Source organism: Cyprinus carpio, chromosome B20, assembly GCF_018340385.1.
Source record: "Cyprinus carpio isolate SPL01 chromosome B20, ASM1834038v1, whole genome shotgun sequence".
In the NCBI taxonomy this organism is placed as follows: domain Eukaryota; kingdom Metazoa; phylum Chordata; class Actinopteri; order Cypriniformes; family Cyprinidae; genus Cyprinus; species Cyprinus carpio.
The window spans coordinates 14,003,183-14,018,160 of NC_056616.1; the positions used below are offsets into that span (position 1 = coordinate 14,003,183).

The window sequence follows — 14,978 nt, forward strand, 5'->3', positions numbered from 1 at the left end:
CTAGAATGAGAATGTCCCTCCCACTAACACAACCTGCTACTGCCTAATGCTTCCTCTATGAGCTGAAATACAAAAAGTACTGCATTCAATGAAAAAAAAATACACTAACAATTAAAATAAAGATTTAAATATAAAAAAAAAAAATCACACTAAAAAAATTTTACATTTTAAAATACTGTTCTTTTGAACTTCATTCATCAAAGAATCCAGAAAAATGTATCCCAGATTCCACAAAAATATTAAGCAGTACAGCAGAGATTTGAAAATAATAAAAAATATTTAAACACATCAGCATAATAGAATGATTTCTGAAGGATCGTGTGATTCAGCTTTACCATCACAGAAATAAATTACATTTTAAAAAATATTAAAATAGAAAAGTTATTTTAAATTGTAATAAGATTTCACAATATTAGCGTTTTGCTTTATTTTAGAATAATTGCAGCTTTGGTGAGCAGAAGAGACTTCCAATGACTTCCAAAAACAATAAAAATCTTATTTAACCCAAACTTTTTGAAACAGTGGTGTACTGTACAGTATGTAAGTATGCAGGTGTTTAGTATGAATACAATCCGCCATAATGCCATCGTTATGTGACCTATGACATTACGATGTGTTGCTGTTCACTGCCATTTACAAATGTGATCCTGTTCTGTGGTCCGTATAATGTCCATCGGATGCAGAGTATATCATCTGGGTATTTCTTCATGAACACTGCATATTCAGACATATTATCTATTTGATGTGCAGCTTTCGGCATATTATATAATATGAAAGTATCCATATTTTTATTATACCCTACCAGTATCGAACTAGGGTATAATCTAAACTGGTAAAGTTTACCAGTGTTTCTGTGGTGATGTACAGTACAAACCCCAGCTGCCTGTGTATGTCAGTAGGTGGTGTAATGGGAAAACCCCACTTACTGTAGGAACAAATGCATCCTGTCCCTTTATCACCATGTCAGAGGCCGGGCATTGTTGCATGCCATAAATCACTGGGTGATGTGTGTGGTATGTGTGTTTGCATATGTGTTAGCAGTTGTGCTATGACTCCAGTCGGATTTCAGAGGGATCATTTGCTTTAGTATTGGATGTATCTGATACTACACTATCATTTATCATCAGTTGTAGTGATATGTTTTATGTCAGCACAGATCTGACTGTGGATTTAGGTGTACTGTTCAATGCCTGAAGGTAGTTGGCTGTAGATTACTCACTAGGTGAAATTTGACTCTAACTAGAACTGTTAAAGTTTTTAAAGAGAGCATCCCTAAGTTTAGGGTCAAGATAAGGTTAAGTACACTGCCCAAGAGAACAACATTAACATGCAGGGCAAGCCAGTACCTGCATGCCTGCGATTAGTTGCAGTAACCCTCCAAGATGTACTAGTTCTAAGAGTTCCAGAGAGACATAAGAGTTAAAAATGTCACACTATTTGGCAGGATTGCATTGAAATCACCCTTTTTATTCATGCAGTTATAACTGCTTATTAATTATTTATAATGCATTTGTAAATTAGTTATTAGTCATTTAAGAACACTTTTATAAGCCCTTTACAAAAGGGAACCTTAATGCGACATAACATTTAACATTTAACACAGGAATTGTTATATGAGCTTTTATTCTGGCTGCGATCAAAGGATGAAATTGCAGATTCATAAACATGTGAATTGCAGCAACATAAAAGCAAACGTGTCTTAGAGGGAGGGACTCTTTGTTGACTCTAGGCAGAGCCAGTCTCATATATATAAATGTAGTTTAGCTCTGTAATCTTGTTTGGATTATGTGTGCCATTGTTTGTGTGTGTGAATTTGACATTAGGCTCTTGTGGTCACATACCTTTACATAGGCCTATTTATTTGTTTGAAAAAACTATTCAAGCTTTTTGTCTCTGTGGTTACTGACTGATTTCCATTTGATTCAGATGCCTTGCCTTCTTTACAACCCTGGAAAAGCAGCATGTGTGTGTGTTTAGTGGGTGGATGTTGGGAAGAAAGAGAAATAGTCAGTTGTGTGCATTCTAGTTAGTGTATACATAATAAATCATGTAAATGGAAAGCTTTGCGTTGTATACTGTACATGCTGTACCGGGAATACAGGGTAACATTTAGTACTTGTGGTTTTATCAGTGACTTTTCTCCAAACATTTTCCAATTCGTTCTGTGATTCCAGATCAAATGAGCAAGCAGATGACCTCTCAAATGAAAGGTAAAACAAAGAATAGGTTAATGCAACCTGAGTGTGAATAACGCATATCTGCGTGGGTTTGACGGGCATGTGATAGCTATGAAAGGGAAATTGTTTCTTGTCATGGATGAGGTCCAAGTTGAGGTTTAAATGGCATGCCGTTTGGCAAAACACTGTCTTTGCTTGAGCTTCTGCAAATTATTCCCATAAAAAGCTGCTTCCCAACCACTGGAAACCACTGGAAACAACACAGCAGGGGAGCAGGTAAGACCCTCCTCCCCAATGAAAAACACACCACCCCACTGCTTTCTACCCTGCACTAGTCACTTCACCTTGTCATTTGGTTGTAAAAACAGGAATTTCATAATTGTACAATTACCCATGGGTAATTTCTGCATGCTGTGTGGCAGGTTATCGTTTCTCTGCATCTTCCAGGTACAACCAGACCTGAACCCTGCTTTCTGACCCTCCAATCCCGCTTACACATTCCAGCTGATTTCCTTTGGATATTCCCATAACTCGCTGTTCACATTAGTGCTTTGAATAAAATGATGAAGTGGTATTTTAAGTTCACGTTGTAGCTGCTGACATTTATCTTTTACAGGTCCCCTGTGATCTGAATTCACCTTTAGTTCAACTTTATTTCAGCGTTACGGTGATTTATCAATTAGATCTGTAATTATGTTGTTAGCTGAAAAGTTATTAGTAAACGAGTGGAAAGTATGAGTTTGCCGTTCGGGTCATATTCTTTGGGTAAACTAGTAGAAGGCTGATAAACTTCACCTTCACCTGGTCTCATGTTTCATGTTTCAGCGATGGGCCTTGGGCTTTTTCTGGCACTACAGCATTGTTTTGATATGATGCATGTCATATAAAATAAAATCAATCTGGTGCTGCCTACTAAAAGTCGCTATTTTGGAGCGATTGCTTGCTTGCAGATATGTTTATTATAGTTTCCTCACCCTCATGTTATTCCAAACTGACTTAATTTCTTCTGTCCAAAAAAAAGGTACATTTTTGAAACATTCTTTTTACTTTTTTCTATATAATGAAAATGAATGAGGACTGGGGTCAAGCTCTAAACTGACAAAAAAGGCATCATGAAAGTATCATAAAACATGACTTGTCCTCTATATTATGAGTCTTATGAAGTCATATTACATTTTTGTGTGATGAACAGACCAAAAAATGTTACTTACTGAAAATGAAGTAACAATGTTTGATTCACAAAGAGTTAATAATTTAGTAACAAATCAGATGGATACAGTTTTCAAGGTCAGTTCACTAATTCGGTTAATGTGAATCAGTGAACAATGTTTTATATTCAGTCTGTTCGTCATATTAAGACATTGTATGATTTTTTTTAAGATTTATAATATAGCACAAAAGTTGAATGTTTTTGAAACTGGAAAGCTCCAGTCCACATTTGTTGGAATTGCACATAAAAAAAAAAGATTATTTTGTGTTCCACAGAAGAAAAAAAGTCAAACAGGTTTAGACCAACATGAGTTGAGTATATGGTGACAGAATTTTCACTTTGGTTGAACCATCCTTTAATTGTCATAATTTGAAGATTTGAAGAGATCTACTAAAAAGTGAACTTTCACCCAAATTTAACCGTTTTAAGACATTTAGTGCCAAACTAAATACAAGAATCACAGAAAGAAACCAATTCAGCTGACATTCATAAAACTCATTTGAACTTATTTATGTTGGTGGGGCATTTGGTTGGTGCTTGTTCATTGTTCTAACCAAGTGTTGAGTGAACATCCTTCATCGTTTAACACCTTTGCACTGTGTAGTTTGATTAACATGTTCAGATCTTTTCACACTTGATCCCTTGTTCGCTCTCCATGCCTCTGACGCTACACCCTGCTGCAGTACATGCCATACAGGAAACTGCGCAGTGTGTTTTGGCAGACTTTGGCGACAGCAGGAGGGCCCTTGTGATGTAGACAGGGCCCAATGTCCATCAGCACAGGAAGGGACTGAGAGATAGAAAGAAACAGAGGAAGGTGTGAACGTACAGGGTGTTTGATGGGCGTCAACGTGCAGTCAACCCAGAGGAAAGGCTTTGTGGGTCAATTTTGAGGCAAATATGGCATATAAAAATTAAGCTTATAATGAAGGTACATTAATCATTTTGTGACATTTATCCAAACAACTAAATCCCTGTTACAATCGAGGCTTATTTTCAGAGGAGCATCTGTGTAAGCGAGAGATGGTTATGTGCACCTCTGATTTACGAGCTTGGTGGGCTGAAATCACAGGGGTTTTATGAGAACATGCTTCACAGTGTGTAAAGCCCATACCACACTGAAATGATAACACCTGGAGCTTGTAAAAAAACACAGAGAAGAAAGTGAGAAGACTGTCTGCATTATGCTCTAGGGTATACGTGCTATTACATATTATGTACTTTTTCAGTATTGTGAATATGATGAATTAAAGATACTCAGCAGGTGGTGTCTGATATCAGCTGTACAGGTTGATGAATGTGTGTGCTATCATAGTGAGACATTTCACAAAGCCCCTTTGAATTAAAGCTGGATTATAATATATTTGTGCTGTAGGTTTGTGTCAGTGTGAGAGCCTTTGGAAAATCTCCTTTTTTTCAGTGGATCAAATTAACGTTAATTCTTCCTTCATGAGAACACAGGATATGTTTTTGTAAATGTACTGTCTGTTTGGTTTTGGATTCTTTTCTTGGCATGAGCATGGTAGTGGTTATGTGATACCATCACTCACAATATCTGAAGCAAGCACCTAAAGTGTTCTGATACCAGCTGGCAAAGACTATATACCACTAGGTGAGATAAGACATGACTGAAGAAAAAAGTTGGTTAATGTGTAAGGGGACTCTGGTTTAAATCCCAGCTTTATTTATTTATTATTATTATTATTATATTTTTTTTAATTCAAAGAAATTAATGCTTTAATTCAGCAAAGACACACTGAATTGATAAAAAATAATACTTTTACATTGCTTAAAAAATTCAAATAAACGTACTGTTCATTTCTATTGTTTTGAACTTTCTATTCAGCAAGGAATCCTGAAAAAAATATTATGAAAAATTACTTCATAATAATAATAAGCTGTTTTGATGATTATAATGAGAAATGTTACTGAAGCACCAAATCAGCATATTGATTTTTGAAGGACCATGTGATACTGAAGACTGGAGTAATGGCAGCTGAAAATTCAACTTTGCCATCACAGGAATAAATGATATTTTAAAATAACAGTTTTCTATTTAAATATGTTTTAAATTGCAATAATATTTCATAAAATAGCTGTTTTTACTGTATTTTTTAAAATTAAAAATGTAAAAATCTTACCCACCCTAAATTTTTGACTAAATATAAAACAAACATTTGTTTTTAATCTTTTTTTAACTATTGATTGTTTAATTATTAATTTTTATTAAATTACCGCTGAATTTAATAGCCAGTGATCACCATTAAAATACAGTACCTTATATACTACTTCACATGCAATACTTTTTGCGGAAATTGCATTCTACAACAAGTCAATTTAAATATTTTCAAAAATATTCAGAGGGACATATTTGTAGTTTAAATCAGCACAATGCTTTTGCTAAACACAGTCACTATAAATAATAACTCTTTTGGTTTTGAGATTAGAGAAATGTAAGATATATTGTGTCATGTTACTCTCATGAGATTTGAGATCAAACATCCGTGTCTGTGAATCAATTTTTGCTAACTTTATTTTCTGAATCAGTGTTTTAGAGACGAATGAAGGGTGAGGTGAGGGATACAGCAGACCCTTTTACATTCTCCCAGGAAGTAAAATGTGTCATTTCCTATCAGAGCCACACAAAAGTCAGCCAGACAGATAATAAACCTTCCCTTCCCTACCATATTGGCTCAGAGGTCATGACCTGATGAGCCAGAATTCCTCACCCTACTTCATCAGATGTCTGTGAGCCAGACAGATGCAAAATGTCTCCTAGGAAGTCTCTTTGAAGTAAATGATGCAATAATTTACCTCCTTATTCATTATGTGTTTATATTTAAACGATCACTCACCAAAACTGTAAGGATTTTTGTTTATTCTGGATTAGTGGCTCGCCATGGTGGCAAAAGTAGAAGAGAGAAAGAGAGACAGAGATAAAGAGCGAGACAGAGAGAATAACAGATGAGAAAGGAAGTCTTTAATCCTGCTGAAGTGCTTGTATTGCTGTCTTCATGCCGACTGCATTGCTGCCATACCGCACCGCCTGCCACAAACCTCCTTGAGCCACAGTGGGGTTGTTGTCATGGACACTAGAGACAACTGCAGCAAACTGAGGGCTGCTCTCAAACAATCTGGTCACATTTCAGTGAGCTCTCTTATTCTTGACCGCAACCACACCAGCTTTCTCTCGAACGAATGGGTTTTTAGTTTCAGATGTCGTGCTTGATTTTACAGTGCTGATGTGGTTATTGCGGTAGTGTTTCTGTTTTATTCTGATCAACTTCGTTTCAGTGAAGGAGGTCTAATAGCTTGAAAAATCGCAATGGCAGTTGCTCCGTATTTCACCATTTCAGTCAGGTTCTCCAGTCAGTTTTTCAGTTCAAATCATCATGGTAGTGAACACAGATAAAACTGAGGTCACGGTGTACTGCTAAAACCATACTGTTATGCCCAGCATTACGGTTAAATCTGCTGCACGCTGGTCAGCTGGTTGCATTTCTGGCGTGTGACTCAGCGCTGTTTCTCAAAGCTGGTTTGTTTATGAGGTGTTGCTTGTAAAGACCCAAATGGTGTATTAACAATCATTTTCTTGAACAGGCGTTGCGTGTGGTTTAGAAGCATGTCCCCCCAAAAAAACAAGCATATTGAGACGCTTTCTACAGGAAAATTATATTTAAATGCTACAAAAAATGGTTTATTGCGGAGAATTTTGTTGAGTGACATAGCTCCCCAAACATTTTCCTATCATTCTTGCACCTTTGCAGATAAAATGAACAAATAGGTTTTTCTTGGACTAGTGAGCCTCATTTTTAGAAATGAACCCAGAGTTTCCACTGTGGACTGTGACTTTTATTTTGTGTTTATTTATATATGATGCAATTGAGGCTCATAAAAATACTGTAGATAATTACTAACTGGCAAGGTAGGTGATTGGTAAGTAGCCTGAAAGTAGGTACAATACAATTCAAAAGTTTGAGGTTGTAAGAATTTTTTAATGTTTTAAAAAGAAGTCTCTTATTCTTATTAAGGCTTCATTTATTTGATCGAAAATACAGTAAAAACTGTAATATTATTAATTTATTAGTTTATTAATTCACTTTATTTAGTATATTTAAAGTAAATTTGAATAATTCTGAATTCTGAATTTTCAGCATCATCACTCCAGTCTTCAGTGTCACATGATTCTTCAGAAATCATTCTGATATGCTGATTTGGTGCTCAAGAAACATTTTCCTATTGGTATTGATGTTGAGAACAGTTGTACTACTTAATATTTTTGGGGAAAACATATTACAGATTTTTTTTTTTTGTATACTTGGCTGAATAAAAAGTTCAATAGAGCAGCATTTATGGAAATGTAAATCTTTTATAACATTTTAAACTTATTTAGTTTCACTTTTAAACAATTTAATACGTCCTTTCAAAACAAAAGTGGTCATTTCTGGCCTGAAAGCAGGTACTGCTAATACTGGTTATATGTGCTTATAATATAAAATACACATTTTATTAACACTAGCATTAAAAAGGCTAACAAATTTATCACAGTGAACTTGCAGAGTAAAAACATTAGCTTTGTTTTTGACCAATTCAGTCAGTTTACTTTAGAATGATTGAGCAGCACAGCGTGGCCAAGAAGTTCAGAGTGAAGACAAACACTATTGACTATGTGCAGTCCTTATAAGGAGACGGGGTCGGGGTGGGGGATCGGAGGCTCAGCGCTGTATTGGATAGTGATGTTAAAGTGACCCACTGGGAATAGAGCAGCTTTCCAAATATGGAAGAGAGAGTCCAGAACAGGCCACTTTACTGGAAGACTGTAGAAAGAGAGAAAAAGTGAAAGAGAGAAGCAAAAGTGGTTTAAGAGTAGAAAAATGAGTCATTTAGAAATGAGGAAGTTTTTCAAATGCTGGTTTGGAAATACAGCAAGGGAGTTCACATTCACAGATAAAAAGACCATATTTATAGATGTTTGATGTAAAACAGAATAGATTTAGTTAGGAATAGCTCACCCAAAAAAGAAAATCCATTTAATCACCCTTATGTCATTTCAAAACTGTATGACTGACTTTTTGCAGAACACAAAAGATGGTGCTATTTTCATTTTTGGATAAGCTATTCCTTGTATGAGAATGGGGGCATGTAGTAATAAGAGAGCGGGGACTTGTGTGTTGACAGGATGGAAAGTTAAAGTCTTAACCGATGGTCTGGTCAAGAGCTTAAAGGTCTTTATGTCTGGACAGCGGACAGAGATGTTTGTCATATTAGACATATAGATAAGTGTTTGGGAGAGAGAGACACACACTATCTACATTCTCACAGTCTCTGGTACTCTGGGAATTGCATTGTTTGCAGATGGGGTTATTTAGGATTACTGTGGGCAGCTTGACAGTTTAAGTTAAAGTGTGTAATTTTTGTCAGATGGAAATGACTTAAAGGGATAGTTCATTAAATTCTTAAATTCATTAGAATAAAATTCATGTACTCAACCTCAAGTCTTTTAAACCTGTTTGACTTTTTCTTTTGTGGAGCATAAAAGATATTTTGAGAAATGTCTCAGTGTTTTTTGTCCATGCAATGGAAATTAATCAGCACCAAAATGGGTTGACCAACATTCTTCAAAATCTATTGTGTTCAGCAGAAGATGAAAGTCATACATCTTTGACGAACTATCACTTTAGGTATTACTTTTCAGTCTTATACTGTATGTTCACACACACACACACACACACACACACACACACACACACACACACACACACATATATATATATATATATATATATATATATATATATATATATATATATATATATATATATATATATATATATATATATATATATATATATATAAAAGTGGGAACATTTATCAGTGTGTTTTGAAATTAGTCCGATCTGAATATGTACAGTATTAGGCTTTTAGAGTAAAAGTTATTGTGTTGATTGACACCAGCAGATATCGAATTGCTATTTCCTGGCTGTTATGAGTCATTCCTGAGAATTAGCATGAGCGCTAAACAGTCCGATCCTCTCTGCCAGCCGTAGGAGCGAGTCATGGGGGCGACTCATCTACACCCCGACACAAGCACACACACGGGCCAGGAGAGGAACAGAGCACTACTTAAAATAGGCATTACACATCCAGAGAGAAATGATAACTGCACCCATACTCCCATTAGTCTAAAATAAGTTCACACATACACAAATAACACAGCAGAACACAATTGTCAAGAACAGAAAATGAACTGTGGGGATAAAGAGTTCCAGGACATTTTATCTACTGCAGATGTAGAAATTATCCAAGAATTGTCAGTAATCTGTGTCTACAGTGCAAGATATACAGATTTATCTGAATAAACAGTCTTAGATTAAAACAATCTTTTGAAATTCAAACACAGTGAATGACTGATGGGAGAAAGTAAGCCTTGAAGATGATCAAGGATTAAAAAACAACAACAATAATTACAAGGTTTAGACAGTGTTTTTGTTCTTTACTCTAACTTTGTTACAAAAATAACATGAAATTATGAAATATTTACTTTTAGTCTTCCAATTGTGTGCGTGTCCAGTTTACATGCTTTAGAGGATGTTTTTAAAACAAACTCATATCATTTCCAAGAGCGAGATGTTATCTAAGGTTTAGATTTGAAGGTTTAAACAGTGGAGGAATAACACAGGGCAAGCACATGGATTAGGAGTGATGTAAGTGGCTTAAATTGAGCTATTTCTGGATGTTTTATATTAAACAATCTGGATTTATTTTAATATAATGTGCTACATTGTGGCATTAATAGTTTGTACAGTTTTTTACAGCTGGTTTTGTACAGGTGTCTGTCTGTAAATCTGCTGATTAAAATTAGATTTATACATTAACCCCCTCCTGAAGTGACTGTAGAACCTCTGTGTATAAAAATATCATAGATTTACAGGACATAAAAATAAATAAACGGTCTACTTTATGATCTGATTTGGTTTCTCTTTTAACATGCACAAAATTTTATTTTAGTTTACTTTTTTTTTCAGTTTTATTTGTTCGTATTTTTGTTTCAAAAAATATGTATTATTTGTTTGATTAATATCTCTCAAATATCTCCCAACACTAAAACTTCCCATCATTAAGTTGTGTTGTCAAATGTTAAAGAACTGTAAAACATGTCATAGCTCAAATAATATATTTAAAAAATAAACAGAAAAGAAAATTATACACAGTATTAGTAGTGTTTGTTTTTTTATTTTATTTTTTTTTTTAGCATTTTTTTTGCATTTTATAGCTGAGCTTAAATACAGTTAAGCAACGGGACTTTTATTGTGTAAGTTCTTGAGTTGCCGGACTTTTATTGTGTCAGTCTAGCACGCAGACTGCCGTCGGTGAGTCAGAGCAGAGCGCTCCAGCGAGACGCCGCGTCACTCAGCGCGTGTCTGCGCGTTCAATATAAAGACAAGAGCAGCTGAGTGAGCGCCGCAGTCCTCATACACACTCTCACACACACCTGTAAGGAAATTCCTACTAGCGACGGGAATAACTTTAACAAGGTGAAAAACAAGGTACAAACTTTTCTTCTATATTTAGAGAAACTTTCATGGCTGAATGTAGGTCATTTAATGAATAAGTAACTTATTTCTGTTTGTTGATGCAAATCTGATATAGCCTATGTGAGAGAACATGTAACCATTTAACACTTTATGGTTAGTTATGGAGTTTTTTTCCTGTTTATTTACTTTTTTGTGCATTACCTTTTTATTGTACAGACCTTTTTTATTTAATATTTGGTGTAGAATGTTTTACTTGCAACATAATTTAATTGGGAAAAAGTTATGAATCAAAGTTGACAACAACAAAAGAATATATATATATATATAGAGAGAGAGAGAGAGAGCAATCTAATCTACTGATGTGATGTGTATATATACAGTATATGAGAATAAAAAATAGAGGATGTATATCTGATAGGATAGTGATGAAGACAAAAAAAGTATTAGAGTTACAAGAATAGAAAACATTAAAAGAAGTACAGAAAACAAATCAGAAATGCTCTGCTCAGTGAAAATACTGTTTGTCAGCACAGTTATGCACAGGGCTTTGGCAAGAAAAGTAGGTTATTCAAGCTTAAAGCCTCCAAAATCTGGAAAAGATGTTATGTTAGTGGCTTTGTCTTTCGCTATTGCGTTCCAAGTTTAAACAGTTGAATGTTTAGCACTTAAATGTGTGTATGGGTTGGCATTTCACTCAAGTCAGCAGTAACACCATTAATTGATGGTTTGCTTAGTGGAGTTTTGGTTCATAAAGTCCATTGTACTAACCGTTTTACTGCCAGCAGAGACTGGTTTGGACTCTACCTCTCTTCGTTGCTCAGTGTGCCTTGTTTAGGGCTTATTTCTCTTCTGCTCGTTCCCCTCCCGTCTCTCTCTCTCTCACTTTCCCTGCTGGTAATCCCATTTGATGGTGATGGGTGATGTCTTTTCAGCCAATCTGGAGAGGAATGTCTTCAGCTCACATTCCTACAATCCAGATATATACACACTTTGTGAGAGAGAGAGCGAGCAAGAGCAGGAGGGATGCAGTGAGACATTCTATGTGAAAAGAAAACAGTCTGGTTCTGTTTTATGTGCTGTGCATGCAATTAGAGAGGAAAAGATGGGGGAGGGTCTGAGAAAGAGATGGTGGAAGCAAAAAAGAGTAATGGACTGTGCAGGTCAAGACTTTGTGACTAAAGATGTATAGAGTGGAAGAGAATGAAACAACAGTGAATGGGGCTGAAAATGAAGCGCTTTAACTTTTACTGTAACTGCCATGACTGAAGGTATCATTCATGCTTTTCAAAGTAGTTTTCAAACACACCTCTGATTAAATAGGTAGGAAACAAATTTTTTTCAAGCTTCAGTATGCCCAATATATTGCTTCTGTATTGTTTGTTGGATGTGGTTTCTTTATATATATAAACTACAGATCAAAAGTTTGGAATGGGCAAGATATTTTAAAATATATTAATACTTTTATTGAGTGGGGATGCATTTAATTTACCAAAATAAACAGTATATAAAACATTTAGAATGTTACAAAAACTTATAAAAACTTTCTCACATTTTAATGAAGATATTAAGTAAAACAGTTTTCTGTATTGGTGATAATAAGGATCATGTGACACTGATGACTAGAGTAATGGCTGCTGAGAATTCAGCTTTGCCATCACAGAAATAAGTTACGTTTTGAGATATATCAAAATAAAAAGTAGTTTCAAATTGTGTAATTTACTGTTTTTACTGTATGTTTGATCAGATAAATGCAGCCTTAGTATGCATTATAAACGTCTTTCAAAAACATCTTACTGACCCAAAACCTTTGACTGGTAGTGTACATATTACCCTGCCACCATCTAAAAATCACTTAAAGTTAATCTTTAAAAATACTATGATATGGTTGAATACTAAAAATGGTTGAATAACAATGTTAAAAGTCAATTGTGTGATGCCTAAATTTCCTTATATCATTTATTAAATTGAAACGTGATTATTTCCTTAAAAGCATTCATAGTATCACCTCAGTATCTTGTGAACACAACTTTGTTTCAGGCGGACTGACAAAAAACCCTGCGTGGATCATGTTAGCCAATCAGATTAGAGCTTGCCAGTCTGAGAAAGTGCTTTCCAGTTTTGTAATTTTCAGGTCAAAGAATAGACTGTGGGTGGATAGGAGGGATGGAGACAGTGTTGAAAGGATGGAGAGCTGACAGACCAAAGGAGAGAGACAAAGTCTGAGATTTGGAGAATGAAAGAAGGTGAAATTATAGAATAGAAAAAGAGAGGAGGAGGAAAGAAAAAGCATGAAAGTGAGAGTGTGGGAGCTGGAGAAGAGAAAGAGCCTTTTTTTTTATTTTGGCCTGGCGTCTTTATGGAAAGTTGGACATTTCCTCTAGGAGTCTGGTAGGGAGTGTAGAGTGTGTAGAGCCACTTAGCTTGGGTGGGAGCCTCATTGTGAGATCAGATCTGGGTCAAACTGCTCCTAAAGCAGGAACACGCTCAACCAATTCCAATGAAATCTGAGAAAGGACTTGAAAACTCGCATTTCCAGACCTTTTGTGTGTGTGTGTGTGTGTGTGTGCGCGCATATGCTGTCCACTCTATGTACTCTGTTAACCTCTTGAAAAGCTAAGGACCAAAATTACTGTAGAAGATTTCTGGAAGTTTTGTTAACTGAAACATGGCAAGAATCCAGATGATTTTATGCATATTAGTGGCGAGAGAATGTGTGTCCAGTTTGGTTGTGTGAGTGACAGCACTGCTATTACGTTCAGATGTAATGAAAGGATCGGATGCAGTCTCTTGCTCTTAGTCTGTATGCTGTTTGATGAATAGACTGTGTTTCGAAGGGTGTTTTTTGTGTGTTTGTGTGTGTGTGTTTGCGTGCGTGTGTGTGCGTCTGCAGGGAATAAAAGAGACACTAGTCCAATACCGCAACTGGCAGAGATACTTCTTCTTGCTGACGCATGAGTCTTGTTGCAATCTAAGAACTCAAAACTCTGGGGTATTGTAGGGCTGGACTGTAAATTGCAGTTAAAAAAGGACAAGATCTGTAGCTGTTTGAATGGTTAGCGTGATGGTATATAGGGTGTATTTGGCTCACAGTGAAGTGGAACTATAAAAGAAAGCTGAAGTCACTTAGCTGACACGTTTGGGTGTGGTTATAATTCAGATGTTAATCTGCAAAAAAAGTGCATTTAAAGAGTGAAAGTTTGAAATGTTGAGTCTCATTTAGTTATCATAGACTGACAAATAAATAAGCAACATATTAAACTCTGACAGTAATTGTATAAATGTAATTTGAAAAAGTTATGAATTTGTTTAAAAAGAGCTGTTTTTATGGCTGTAGCAGGTAGGATTTAAAGGAGATCAATTAAGAGATGCAACTTTTTGGAGAGGTTTAAAAGGATACTCCACCCCAAAATGAAAATTTTGTCATTAATCACTTACCCCCATGTCGTTCCAAACCCGTAAAAGCTTCGGTCTTCTTCGGAACACAATTTAAGATATTTTGGATGAAAACCTGGAGGCTTGAGACTGTCCCATAGACTGCCAAGTAAATAACAGTGTCAAGGTCCATAAAAGCTATGAAAGTCGCCATCAAAATACTCCATCTGCCATCAGACATGCAATCTGAGTTATATAAAGCGACGGGAACACTTTTTGTAAGCGAAGAAAACAAAAATAATGACTTTATTCAATAATTCCTTTGTCAACACTCTCCTCTGTGTCTCTCCATATCACCATATGCTGCGTATGCTCTTCTGTATCATCCGCCACAAGGATGTGCTGTTTCTACGTGTATTTAGCTTTGATTTGAAATAAAACAGCGCATCCTTGTGGCGAAAGATGTTCTGATGCCTAATATTCAGGATTATTTTGATGAATAGAAAGTTCAAAAGAAAAGTATTTATTTGAAATGAATCTTTTTGTAATATTGTAAAAAAAAAAAAACAAACAACAAAAAAACACTTTTGATCAATTTAATGCATCCTTGCTAAATAAAAGTATTTCTTTCTTTTAAAAAAACTTACTTACCCCAAACCTATGAGACGTAATGTAATATTTTTA

The 14,978-nt window shown here is 35.4% G+C and overlaps 1 protein-coding gene across 1 annotated transcript in view; it reads left to right on the forward strand.

Annotated features, from left to right (window-relative positions):
* The window catches only part of LOC109082702 (palladin), an 81,249-nt gene that overhangs the window by 45,002 nt on the left and 21,269 nt on the right, over nt 1-14,978 (forward strand). Inside the window, 1 exon segment of the mRNA XM_042746864.1 lies at nt 2,175-2,210. Coding sequence (XP_042602798.1) covers nt 2,175-2,210 — 36 coding nt within the window.